General features: G+C 48.3%; 1 protein-coding gene across 7 annotated transcripts in view; it reads left to right on the top strand.

The window, feature by feature from the left end:
- SULF2 (sulfatase 2) overlaps positions 1-14,239 on the top strand; it is a 379,961-nt gene that overhangs the window by 346,065 nt on the left and 19,657 nt on the right. For all 7 annotated transcript variants that reach the window (XM_088472164.1, XM_088472169.1, XM_088472162.1 and 4 more), the window contains 3 exons: positions 1,212-1,455; positions 1,575-1,671; positions 3,701-3,795. In XM_088472164.1, coding sequence (XP_088328290.1) covers positions 1,212-1,455; positions 1,575-1,671; positions 3,701-3,795 — 436 coding nt within the window. The remainder of the gene's footprint in view (positions 1-1,211; positions 1,456-1,574; positions 1,672-3,700; positions 3,796-14,239) is intronic.

The raw sequence follows: 14,239 nt of genomic DNA, 5'->3' as shown, positions 1-14,239 counted from the left end.
ATTAAAGATTTTGTTCCAACACTTGTATTATCATATTTCACTAATGAAACAAACATGAATTTTACATGAGCATGATCTGATATTCAACATGGAGCACAACATCAATGAACCTTAAGAGTTTATTGGGAAAAAGACCACAAGAAGCAATATTGTGCTGCCTGTTTTCTTTCCTTATAGCCCTCATTGAACGGGCACAGCTTGTAGACCAATAATACATGTGATGCAATGCTAACCAGTGTGCCACCCAATCCAGTAGGGATGCAGTAATGAAGTTGACTTTGACATTGTCGACATTCATAATCTCTATCCCAGAATGCTGACAATTATGTTAACATGGTTAAAATATTGTCGTCATAAATGTCAACACCTGGAAAATGTTGACATATGAAATATCAACATTGCCAAAATGTTGATATTTCAGAGTTAGGGTTAGTGTGAGGGTTACCATAAGTGTTAGGTTTACCGTTAGGGCTAGGCAGCACTATAACAGAACTTTATTGCACCCTGCACCGGCAATGCCCCTGTGAGCGCATAACATAATCATGAGGGGATGGAGCCACCAGCTTCAGTAATTAGAGCACTGCCCGAAGCATCTCCGCGCTGCAGTGTGCATGTCTCTGGGTGGCACTGCAGCAGCGATTCTGGCTGCAGGGTGCCGCTCCATGCACTCTCCTAGCCAGATGCAGGGGCCGTGGGGCAATGATGGTGCCGCCCACAGGGTTCTGCACTCAGTGCAGTGGCACATGGGGCTAGGGTTAGGGTACATGTTACCATTAGGGTTAATGTTAGAGCTAGAGTTAGGATTAGGCATAGACTGCTATTAAAAGCAGTGTCAGCATTTCAACCATGTCACCATTTCATCAGTGTCGACATGCTTAATATTGACATATTTCATGTCCATTCTCATTTCGACATGATGAAAGGAGGCATAATCTAATGAACCCAACCAGTATCCATGCTATGGTGGCTTTATACAGTACTTATATCTACACAAACTTCAATTTTTGTTCCTGCATTATATAATATTAATATTCTTTACATGTCTGGCAACAACATATTCTGTAGCGCTGTACAAATTTTATGTAGATGGGTAACAAGTCCGGAACATTATCATTTATACATCATACACAGTTATTACAATCTTTCGAACCTTCTGTTAACCTTTACAAAATACACTTTCCACTCTAACCCTTTAGTACATATTGTTCCAGAGTACAAGGCCAGTTACCTGAGGAATCGCTCTGCCCGCTCTGTGTCTATTGAAGTGGCCAGAAAGATCTTTAACCAGCACATAGAGCAGGAGTATCAGCCTGTAGGGAAGAGAAATGTCAGCAAGAGCCAAGTGTCTGAGCTGGATGATGATGATGATGAGGATAAAGACGCTGAAGATTTCAGTGGGACAGGAGGCCTCACTAATGAGCTTATCATACCCAGCGCTCTGAAAGTGACACACCGGTAATAAGCCTGCTTTATAAACCACCTTGTACATCAGTACTGTATTGGGACTGTGGTGGCTGCATTAACCAGTGACTGGGGGAAGGCATATTACTTATTGTGTCTCACTTTGTATACAGGTGCCACATCTTACCTAATGACACAGTGAAGTGTGATCTAGATCTATACAAATCTCTACAGGCCTGGAAAGATCACAAACTCCACATCGACCATGAGGTAACTCCAGAAATGTTTTCTGTATCTGAGAATACAGTATTTACACTTCTGCAGCAGCCACATTACAAACAGAAATCTCTTGGGGCATAAATAAATGGCCTTCCTGCTGTTCTCCTCTAGATATTTTACAATACGGAAGTGGGAAATTAGCTGATGCAACTAAAATAAAAATGAACCATAAAATGAGGAGTATTGGCCTCTCTAGCTACAGAGATAAAGCTAAAAGCATGGAAACAAATAGCTCAGTTAGGAAAATGACCTTTACAGCATATGGGCATTTTAATATTATTTTAGCGTAGTACAGATGTATCCACATACATCTATTCTCTGCGCGCTACAAGTCGCGTTACACACAACGCATGAGCGCTGTGCAACTCGGTGCAGAACGTAGTTTTGTGCGACTATTCCCCTTAAAATGGGTTATATTCGCAAAGTGATGCGAATAGGACGTACAAGCATATGATATGCAGCATGCCTATATTCTGTGTGCAACTGTCATTATATCTGCATGCAAAATGCTACGTTACAATGTTAGCGTCTGTGACACTGTAACGTAGCACATCGCATGCAGATACACCTGCAGTCGTACACAGAATATAGGCATTCCGCATATCATATGCTTGTACGTCCTATAAGCATCACTTTGCGAATATAACCCATTTTAAGGGGAATAGTCGCACGAAACTACGCTCTGGACTGAGTTTCAAATCTGAGTATATGTGGGAGATATGGGCATCAGAGCCACCAATCTCCAGACTTTTTAATATATATATTATAACATTTTCTTTAGTCAGGTATTTTTCTCCTGCAAACAAGGTTGTCCCCAAGTCTTTAGGTGTCAGGATGGGGGAAATTAGGTTCCCTGGCTCTAATATTATATTCATGTAATATAGGGGATTATTGTCTGGTGAGCACACTGATCACCAGAAAGCAACTACTAAGAGGTCACACAGGCTGGAAAGTAGGGACTCTGATAAGTCTCGCCCCCCTCGTCTAACTCCTGAAGTGCTTAGAACAATTTTAACTCGTCACTTAGCACTGAAGGGGTTAAACAACTCAAATTCTATACTTGTTACATTGTGATGAAAATATCTTTACCCCATATTCAGATTTCTTATTCATTTTCAAGACCACTAAAGTCAAACAGACCAATCTGATGATAGGCATAGAATTGACTGGTGTTACCTGCATATTATATCCTGCAAACTGTGAACAATGTTGAAAAATCTATAAAATAGTAATAAATATAATTTCCTCCTGGAATTTTTAAGTGAAATTTGGAGTTACTACTGAGCATCATAGTTAAAAAAAATGAATCTATGAATATGGTGATGAATCAGTTATTACTAACATGGAATGTAAAAAGAAAATAAGGTAACTGCTTTGGACCTATAACAGTAACGCCCGTTTTATGTGGTTACTGACGTCTATCCAGCCATTTAGGATGTCAGTCACTTTGAGCCTCATTCCTAGTACAGTAATACAGTACCTCTGTCATTGGCTTTGCTTTTATTGGCCCCCTTACTATCCATGCCTTTTTACAGGTTGCTGAGTCCCAGACAGTGTGTTGCATATTCGCTGTCAGGGTCCAACAATATTATTAGTAGCCCTATTGATTTCCTGTGATGTAAGCCTCAGTATAGCCCAGTCCACTGATTGTTTATATCAAAGTAGAATGTCAGTGGAGCACCCCCTGCATTACAGAACAACCTGATGATTATCATTTATGATTGAAAAATATTATATTGTGTAATAAATAGGGTTTGACTGAAGACAGCTACTGTTAAAATAAATCAAAACAGAATATCCTGGAAGAAATGGGGGAAAAAAAACACTAAAATGGGTATAGATAGGGTTATGGCAGCTGCACGTGGTTTTATTCCTGGGTGAGAGAGCTATAGATATACACACACACCCTAGAGGTAATCTAAATGTTATTATCTTCCGTTATATATAGCATTATTATTTCATCTACACCATTCCCTAAAGAAATAATCAGGAAATTGACTACATCACCATTGCATTGTAGATTGAAACTTTACAGAATAAGATAAAAAATCTGAGAGACGTCAGAGGACACCTGAAGAAGAAGAGGCCGGAAGACTGTGACTGCAGTAAAATCAGGTACTTGCTGGGACGGATTTTCTGGTGATTTTTGTTGGAGACATTACTTCAATTTATTGGATTAGACAAATAGCACATACAAAACCTCACAGCCATCTGCATATGCAGAATACGGGAAACATTTCCCCAAACTATAAGGAACTATTTCTTAATCTCTAGTCAGGTATTATCTGCAAGTATAATTCAATGTCATGTGATGTTATGTGGTCATCAAGTTTAACTTTTCACAACTTTTATGGAGGTTGGCCATGATGTGTCTTTCTGGAACAACACCTCACAACCACCAATGTGTTCCTATAGGGTTGGGGATGGGAGCCCGGCACTCGGGATGCCGGCTGTCAAAAGACTGACAGCGGCATCCCGATGCTGAGAATCCCGAAAAGGGACACTTAAGTACCCTAACCTTCCCTCCTTCACCCCCCTAACCCTCCAGTTCTGCACCCTCTCCCTCCCTGTTAGTGCCTAACCCTAACCTCTCCCCCCCTGGTGGTGCCTAACCCTGACCTCCCCTCCTGCAGCCTAACGCTGAACCCCCGAGGGTGCCTAAACCTACAGTAACCCTCCCCCCACCATCGGGTTGCCGGCTGTCGGGATCCCAGCGTCGGCATCTTCCCTCATGTCGTGATTCCGGTGTCCTGTCCGCAGTTCGGGATTCTGGCGCCGGGATTTTGTCAGCCAGCATCCCGTTGGTCGCCAATTTAACTACATCCCGGTCCATACACTAGTGATGTTCAACCTACAGTAATATGCAAATATATGCACCGCCGAACATAACAGAGATGTCTGGTGGTACTTCACCTGGAATTAAATCACCCCTTAATTGTCACAATGGTCTCAAGGCAAAATAAAACCCCCAGTAACTGAGGAGGTTACAGAGGAGGGGTCCCATGTGCAGTTTCTTGTGCGGGCCACCTGCTCTCTCTGCTGTGCAGTTGTGAGTAGACTCTTGCATGCGCAGGTCTCTGGGAACATGGCGCCCGTGCCATGTTCCCATTGATTTCTCTACACGGCCGAGCTGATTTGTGCAGCACTGATGCGGGACTCCGATGAGGTGAGCATTATATATGGGTGCAAGATGAGCGGTATTGGCCCCCCTAAATCCAGAGGCCCATATGCCTGTACACACCCATTATAGATACAGCCACTGCCCAGTAATAACAGTTTATTAGACAAATCTGTGTGTTGACTTCAGCTACATTTGTACTTTCTTGTTTAGCCACATAGGTAACCATGTAAATGCAGTTACCAAACAGAATGTACAAGTAACAGTATTTCAAATATTTAAAAAAAACAGAGATCAGACTTAAGCTGCATCCACATACAACGATTTTGTTACCAACGATTTTCTGTCAGATTTGTTAAAAATGTAATTAACGATTTTTTGAACTACAAACGATTTTTGTAACTTCCCTTAATGAAAATCGTTCAGTTGGTCAGTCAGAATGAACTATAAACTACAAACGGGAACGCGCATGAACGATAATCGTTCATCGTTTTAACTCAGAAACTGAACAATTTTTCTACTTCAGGGTCCATAGGGTATCCACAGGATACCTTGGGGTATAGGTGTGACGTCAGTCGCAGGGCACCAAAGAGTTAAGCTTTCAGCCTCCCAGGATGCACTAGGTCCCCCTCCTATACCCCGCCCCCGGGCCAAGGCACCTCAGTTTAGTTTGGTGCCCGGCCGGAGTTGGGTGCACCTGTTGGAGTGGGGGCTAGAAGAGCCCCTGAAGCTTTTTCTTCATGCAGCTGTGGCTGCACATCTGGATGAACAGCATGGACAGTCAGTCCTGACGTCCATGCTGTCTTCCCTACACCCCGCCGGTACCAGAACGCCGGTACTGATCCGGGGATGCTGGTGGGCGTCTGGGGTCACAGCTAGCGGTGACCCCAGATGCTCCGGACCATGGCCGGATTCAAGGGGGACAGAGGTAAGCAGCGGGTCCCCGCTGATCACATGGTCCTAAGTCCCCAGGCAGGGGGCTCCCTGGGGACTGGCTGCAGCGTGGAGCCAGGCGACCAACCTGCGCTTCCACTACCCCCTGGGACAGCGGACCGCAGCAGAGCGGTAGCGCTGCGGCGTCCCAGGGGTTAAATGCATGCCAGGGGAGCGCGCCTTCCCTGTCTCACAGCCGGCGCCTCCCCCGCTGCACACAGCCCTCTCTGCACTGTGCTGACTGGTCCTGTGTCAGCGCTCCTCCCCCAGGCCAGCTTCTCTCTGCTCCTCGGCGGCCATCTTCTCTGCAACGCATGGTGAACGCTGCTGGAAGTCTGGAAGGAAGCATCGTGGTCTGGGTCCCCCCGCATACCTCTCCTCCGCTGTGGCTCAGGTCTGTGTATGCAGCGCTGTGTCCTACCAGGCCCTGTGTCTGTGTAGTTGAGTGATCAGCGCTGTTAGTGCAGGAATTGTTATTTCTCTGCATTGTATGTGACTGTGCTAGCGCTGCCTGTAACTTTTCTTCTCTAAACTGTCAGCTTTATTACTGTCCCTGTTCTTTCTGCTAAAGCCCTTGCGGTGCGGTGCTGCAGGGTGGTCTCTCGCCTATTTAATACTTAATTGGTGAGAGAGGTCACATACGTGGTGCCATAATGTCTGAAAGTGATTTTCCCCTCCGGCTACAGTGTACCACGTGCAAAGTACCGTTAGCGGAGGGGGAGGGTAGCGCGGAGGGCCTTTGCCGGCAGTGTTTGTCCATGGCGCGGCCTATTACGGTTACAGCACCGGTACAGGAGCCGCCCTGGGCTTGTTTCGCTCAGGCGTTAACAGCTTTAGTGGGCCAGTTAGCTCCGCAGCCCGCGTTTACTCCGATGGGTTTGTCCCAGCAGTCTGTGGTGTCGTCACCCATGCAGGGGTTCCCACGACAATTGGTGGTACCCCACAGTCTCCCTATTTCCCCGCTCCCAGGTTCTCAGGAGCCAGCGTGGGTTAACTCCCTGACGAGTTCTGTACAGCACTTGTCGGATGTGTTGCAAGGGGAGTCTGTGATGCGGCCTCATAAAAGGCCGGTGGCGTCTCTGTCCGCTCCTTATGAGGATGACGAAGGGACGTCTGATGATGGGGAGATTCTGGATCCTTACGATCAGGAACCTTTCCATACTAAGGACGCTGATGCTAAGTCCAAAGTATATATTCCTGGACTTATTCGGGCGGTCCGCACAGCCTTGGTGATTGAGGACGAAGTTCCCCCAGCGGCTAAATCTAAGTATGCCTTTTTCAAAGATGTGAAGGGCGATGCCACAGTCTTTCCTCTTTCGGGTCAGTTGGTGGACCATTTAGAGGAGGCGTGGAAACAACCTGGCAAAAGATACCAGCCGCAGAGACGCCTGGCGGTGGCTTATCCGTTCGCGGATAATTATTTTGCTAAGTGTGAATCCCCTCCACAGGTGGATTCTCACGTGACCCGTCTTGTCCGTAGTGCCACATTGCCGATGCCATCCATGTCCTCCCTTAAGGATGCTACGGACCGCAAGGTAGAAATCTGCCTGAAGTCCGCTTATTCCCTTGCAGGGGGGGCAGCACGGCCGGCTATGGCCATTTGCTGGGTTGCCAGAGCGATGGAGCGCTGGGCGGATTCATTAGAGGCTTCTTTTGAATCCGACTGTCCGGCCGAACAGGCGGAGTTGATTGGTAATCTCCGTGATTCGGCCACCTACATCAACGAGGCGGCTCTAGACATTAGTACTCTGGTGTCTAGAATTTCTTCAGCAGCGGTAGCTGCTCGTCGCACCTTGTGGCTGCGATCCTGGAAGGCGGACGCAGATCCAAGAAAGGTCTGGAAGCGTTGCCGTTTACCGGAGAAGTTCTCTTCGGTCCGGATCTGGATAAGATTGTGGCCACGCTGGCGGCAGCCAAATCTGCTTGTCTCCCGTCGGCCGCTGCTCCTTCTGGTTCTGGACCATCGTCCTTTCGGTCATCTAGGGCCCAGGGCAGGCCCAAACCACAGTCGTTTCCTCGACAGGCTGGCCCTAAGAAATCGGTCAAGCCCCGGAAACAGGCATGGAGTACCAGACGTCCGGCCCCCAAGCCAGATGACAAGCCTGCGGCCTGACGGTCCGGGTCTCCCCTTGGGGGATCCCAGGGTGGGAGGCCGCCTGCTGCAGTTCTCCCGGTGTTGGTCGTTCACTACGACAGACACTTGGGTTCTGGAGGTGGTCTCTCACGGGTACGCCCTCTCCTTCCGGCACAGACCCCCGGCTCGATTCTTCACCACGGGTCTACCATCAGACCGGAACAAGGCTACGGAGCTGCGGAAGGTATTGCACACTATGCTCCAGGCTGGAGTTATAGTGCCTGTTCCATTCTCCCAGAGGGGCCAGGGTTTCTATTCAAATCTATTTTTGGTACAGAAACCCAATGGGTCATATCGTCCGATTCTCAACCTCAAAGCACTCAACAAGTCTTTGCGGGTCCCGAAGTTTCGGATGGAGACCCTACGGTCCATCATTCTGGCGCTGGAACCTGGGGACTACATGGTGTCATTGGACATACAGGACGCTATGGCGGTCATGGCGGCTTCTCTGCGGCTGCAAGGAGTCCGCATGTTGCCGTACTTGGACGACCTGTTATTGGTGGCAGGATCTCCAGAGCTCCTGTTACACCACTTGGACCTGACCATTGCACTGCTGCAACGGCACGGCTGGCTAATCAACTGGCAGAAGTCCACTCTAATCCCGTCTCGGAGGATTCTGCATCTTGGAGCCTTATTGGACTCGGGACAGCAAAGGATCTTCGTGACGGAGGACAAGATCTCTGCTTTACAGTCAAGGGTGCGCAGTTGTCTGCACAGCCGCCGGGTGTCCTTACACTCGGCGATGAGGTTACTGGGCTCCATGGTGTCGGTGTTCGACATGGTGGAATACGCCCAGTTTCACTCCAGACCTCTGCAGCACCTGATCCTGTCCAAGTGGAACGGGCTGCCTCAGTCTCTGAAGTTCCAGACGATTGTGCTCACCCCGGAGGTTCGCCTGTCCCTTGCGTGGTGGTTAAAGACGACCCACCTCAACAAGGGACGTCCGTTCTGGGTTCCAAATTGGGTCCTGTTGACAACGGACGCCAGTCTTCGGGGCTGGGGAGCAGTTTCGGGTCCACACTTGTTCCAGGGCAGGTGGACACCGACAGAAGCGGAGCTTCCAATAAATATCTTGGAACTCCGTGCGGTCTTCAATGCTCTCCTGCAGGCACAGCGGTTTCTGCAGGGTCACCCGGTGCAGGTCCAGTCGGACAATGCTACCACCGTGGCCTACATAAACAGGCAAGGAGGAACTCGCAGTCGGGCGGCTCTCGTAGAGGTCTCTCGGATCCTGGTTTGGGCGGAGCGCAATCTTCCGGCCATATCAGCGGTCTTCATCCCGGGAGTGCTAAATTGGGAGGCGGACTTTCTAAGTCGCCAGGACGTTCATCCAGGGGAATGGTCCCTGCACCCGGACGTTTTTCAACTACTGGTGGACAGGTGGGGTCTTCCAGAAATCGACCTCATGGCGTCCCGGCACAACAACAAGTTGCCGGTGTACGGGTCTCGCACAAGAGACGAAGGGGCGTCTCTGGTGGATGCTCTGTCCGTCCGGTGGACGTTCAGGTGAAAATACCTGTTCCCTCCGGTCTCCCTTCTTCCACGGGTAATCCGGAAATTCAAACAGGAAGGAGGGACGCTCCTGTTGATAGCTCCCGCGTGGCCCAGACGGCACTGGTTCTCAGACCTTCAGGGTCTGTCCGTGGACAGTCCTCTGCGGTTGCCGCTACGACCGGACCTTCTGTCTCAGGGTCCTTGTCTTCACCCGGACCTGACTCGGCTGTCTTTGGCGGCGTGGCTGTTGAGACGGCCATGCTGAGGTCCTGGGGGTTTTCCAGCTCTGTGGTGCGTACCATGTTACGAGCTCGGAAACCGTCTTCCGCGAGGATATACCATCGCGTGTGGCATACGTTCTTCCAGTGGTGTCGACCGAGAGGTTATGCACCGCGGGAGTTTCGTCTGTCTCGGATTCTCGCCTTCCTGCAAGCGGGACTAGATCATGGGCTTCGCCTTGCTTCTTTGAAGGTACAGGTTTCGGCCCTATCTGTCTGGTTTCACCGTAGGATTGCTACAATCCCGGATGTGCGCACCTTTATGCAAGGTGTTCTCCGTATTCAGCCGCCCTTTGTTCCACCTGTGGCGCCTTGGGATTTGGCTGTGGTCCTGAGGGCTCTCCAAGGACCGCCGTTTGAACCACTGGGCTCAGTGGATATTAAATGGCTAACAGCTAAGACTGTTTTCCTTCTGGCCGTTGCTTCAGCCAGACGTGTTTCTGAGTTAGGGGCTCTTTCTTGTAGACCCCCTTTCTTGGTTTTTCATGGGAACAGGGCAGTGCTCCGCACTCGGCCCGAGTTTCTTCCCAAAGTTGTTTCCCAGTTTCATGTTAACGAGGAAATAGTTGTTCCGGCCTTTAACTCACCGGGTCTTTCCGTGGGTGAGGCCTCTTTGGATGTTGTGCGGGCCTTAAGGACTTATGTTGACCGCACTTCTTTGTTTAGGAAGTCGGACGCTTTGTTGTCCTCTATGGCTTCCGTAAAAAGGGTTGGCCTGCTTCAAAGCAAACTTTGGCAGCCTGGATCCGTATGGCTATTTCTGAAGCTTATCTTCATGAAGGCCTACCGGTCCCTCCTTCTCTGAAGGCTCATTCCACTAGGTCTGTGGGTCCTTCGTGGGCAGCTCGACGTGGTACCTCGGCAGTTCAGATCTGCAAGGCTGCTACGTGGTCTTCTGTCCATACCTTCGTGAGGTATTACAGGTTTGACACCTTCGCCTCTCAGGATGCTTCCTTCGGGCGGCGGATTCTCCTTTCTGCACAGGAGCGTCCCCACCCTTAAAGGATACTGCTTTGGGACATCCCCAAGGTATCCTGTGGATACCCTATGGACCCTGAAGTAGAAAATATGAGATATGGTAAGAACTTACCCTTGTTATCTCTATTTCTACGAAGTCCATAGGGTTCCACAGGACTCCCGCCCTGTCGCACCTGTGCTGCAGATGGGCTTTGCTCTGGTCACCGGTTTTCCGTCTCCCTCTGGTGAGAATGTGATTCTTGTATGTGTCCAGATCTTTGTTCTCTCTCTTCCTTCTCCTCCTCCGGCCTATGGCTTGGTAACTAACTGAGGTGCCTTGGCCCGGGGGCGGGGTATAGGAGGGGGACCTAGTGCATCCTGGGAGGCTGAAAGCTTAACTCTTTGGTGCCCTGCGACTGACGTCACACCTATACCCCAAGGTATCCTGTGGAACCCTATGGACTTCGTAGAAATAGAGATAACAAGGGTAAGTTCTTACCATATCTCATATTTTTTCAACGATTGAACGATAATGACGTTGTTATAGTTAAATTGTTCAAAAAATCGTTACGTGCGTATGCACCTTACGGGGTATATTTACTAAAGTGTAAGTTTTTAGATGTGGAGATGTTGCCCAGATTCTACTTCTCATTTATCTAGCTCATTTATGTTGCTATGGGCAACATAAAAACCCGCACTTTTGTAAATATAGTCCTTAATATGTCCCAGTCTAGAGCTCACAGTGCTTCTCTGAAAGGATTATACTTTACAATTCTGAAATTCATACCTTTTGTACTCCCTTGCAAAACAATAATGTTTTCTATTACATAGCACCTAGTCCAAGAAAGTTCCCACTGCATTTGGTTCTTTATTTATTTAACATTTATAAAAAAAACTGTTGTCTTAAAAAAAAGATGGGTTAAACCGTTCAGTAGTTTCCCAAAATAAAATCTGGGTGCTTTAATTCACCTATCAAAATTTATGATTGAGTTTCACGGAATCGGTATGAAATACAGATGGATGGGATGCCAGCTGTTAGTACACTGACAGCGGCAACCCGATGGTTCAAATCCCGACAGGGATTTGTCCTATTTACCCCTTGTCCTATTTACCCCTTAACCCTCCTTTCCTGTACCCTAATACTAACTCTCCCTACCCCGCACCCTAACCCTCCTGGTAAGTGCCTAAACCTAACCCTCCCCCCTCAGTGCCTAATCCTAAAACCCCCTCCCACCTGTGGTGCCTGAACCTAACCACCCCCCTGCCCGGAGCCTAACCCTAACCTCCACCCTCCTGCAGCCTAACGCTAAGTGTCGACCAACCCCCCCGCGACTGATACTCTCCTTTCCGCGGTGTCCTTACATTCGGGATGCCGTCTGTCAGGATCCAGACGTCGGCATCCCGAGTCATGTCGGGATTTCGGTCTGTGTTTTCTCCGCGATCGGGATTCCAATGCCGGGCCTCCGGCAGACGGCATCCTGCTTGTTGGGATCCTCGCCGCCTTCAGAGTTTCACTGCAGTTATTTATGCTCATAACAAACCTCAGTCACTGCTTTACTGGGGTCTTTGTATTTGTCTTTGTCATGTATATTTAACAATTATTACACTCACTCTGTTGTATTGAAGCTGCATTATGAGAACTTTTACATACATCCTTCTGCTGTGTAAGTCTTAAACATGTTTTGATATATACAGAAGCACCCCCCTTTCCTTTCCTTTCTTTCTTAAACATGGTATATTCTTTGTAACATGTCATGTCTTTCCTAAACACCCTATATCCCTCCCAAATACGCAGTATCATTCCTAAACATGCCATATTCTTATTAAATAAACTAAACTCTACATGAGCATGCGATACCCTTCCTAAAGACACTATATCCTTCCTACACGCTATACCCTACCTAAACGCACTATACTAAACATGCTATATCCTTCCTGTGCATACTGTAACCCTATCTATGGATGTTATCTCTGTCCTATGCATACTATACCCCTATCTATACATGCTATCTCCTTCCTACGCATACTTTAGATTTTTTAAACATGCTATCTAAACATACTATACCCCTATCTAAGCATGTTATCTCCGTCCTACGCATACTTTACCACTATCTAAACATGCTATCTCCGTCCTGTGCATACTATGGGGTACATTTCTCAAAGGTCGATTTTGCATTTTGAGTGATTTGAGGTGCGATTTTCATTCGATTTGTATTTGATTTTGCTTTTGGGTATTTACTAAAGGCCAAATCGAATGTAAAATGGAATTTCAAATCGAATTTGTAGTCAAATCGACCATCGGAAAAACATGGGTACTTTTTACATAGCCCTACACACAAAACTCTTATTTACTATCATTCGATTTGAAATCGACCTCAAAATCAGACTTCAAATCAAACTTCGAACTTCAAATCACCAAATGAATAGACCTGCTTCATGCTTTTGATTTGAGCATGAGCAGGTCGGATTGACACAGATACATGCAGACATCAGTGAGATGCCTGCATGTATCTGACTGTCAAAAGTAATTAAACAGTTTAAAGTAAAAAAAAAATTTATGTGAGTTCCCCCCTCAAAACACAACCAGCCCCGGACTGTTCAAACCCAGGTCTGGTTGACTAAGTACAGGGAAAAAATTACGCAGGGTCTCCCTGTACTCAGTACAACTAGCACTGGGCTATAGGAAGCAGGGCTGGTTCTGGAATTACAGGGAAAAATTTGCGTAGGGTCTCCCTGTAATTCACAGAACCAGCCCTGGACCCTTTCTAACGATGGTCTGATGCCCCAGCCAGGGGAGCCCTATCACAGGGCCCCCCAGCCGCCGCATCAGTCCTGACTACTAGTCAGCCAGGCCTCCAATAAAGGGGTCTCCCTCTCCAAGGCACCCCTAGCCTAGGCTGATAGCCCGGGGCTATCCCCGCAACCCCTGGGCGGTGGGTTGATTGTGTTAGTGTAGTGTATAAATAGAATATAAATTTACAGTAGAACTGCAGGTCCCAGCAAGCCTCCCCGCATGCTGGTACTTGGAGATCCACAAGTACCAGCATGTGGATCTATGGGAAGCCCTGCTTCCCATAGCCCAGTGCTGGTTGTACTGAGTACAGGGAGACCCTATGTAATTTCTTCCCTGTACTTAGTCAACCAGACCTGGGTTGGAACAGTCCGGGGCTGGTTGTGTTTTGGGGGGCAGTGTTCGCAAATACGCGCTATAGCGCATATTTTACCCTAAATTGAGGACTGGGGCCTCCCTTTTACAAAGTGCGTGGGACGTGCTCTTCTGCAGCCAATTCTGTGGCTTCTGTCTCCCTGCCGGATCCTACGGGCAATCCTGTGGCGCCTCTGATGTCTCCCGGGTTCTGCTAAGAGAACTATAAGATTTTGAGGAGGAGCCAGCCTCCCCTTGGTGCCTTCACTTCTTCTGGAATGAATGAGGCTACGGTACCCAGTGGAGTGAAGAAGGCGGCTCCAGCGCCAAGGAGAGAGCGGCGTATACAGCTACAAGGAGCCAGGCCCGGCAACAGGGGGTACAAAAGGTACAAACGTCCCGGGCCCCGAAGTTCAAGGGCACAATACGGGACTACAGTGCCGCTGGCCAGGGAAACCCTCCGGGTCACACATCCCTCAGCTGCCCTTGTCACTTTGTGA

This window comes from Taudactylus pleione, unplaced genomic scaffold, assembly GCF_031769625.1.
Source record: "Taudactylus pleione unplaced genomic scaffold, aTauple2 ptg000121l, whole genome shotgun sequence".
Taxonomy (NCBI): Eukaryota; Metazoa; Chordata; class Amphibia; order Anura; family Myobatrachidae; genus Taudactylus; species Taudactylus pleione.
This window is presented reverse-complemented; position numbering and strand designations above follow the sequence as displayed.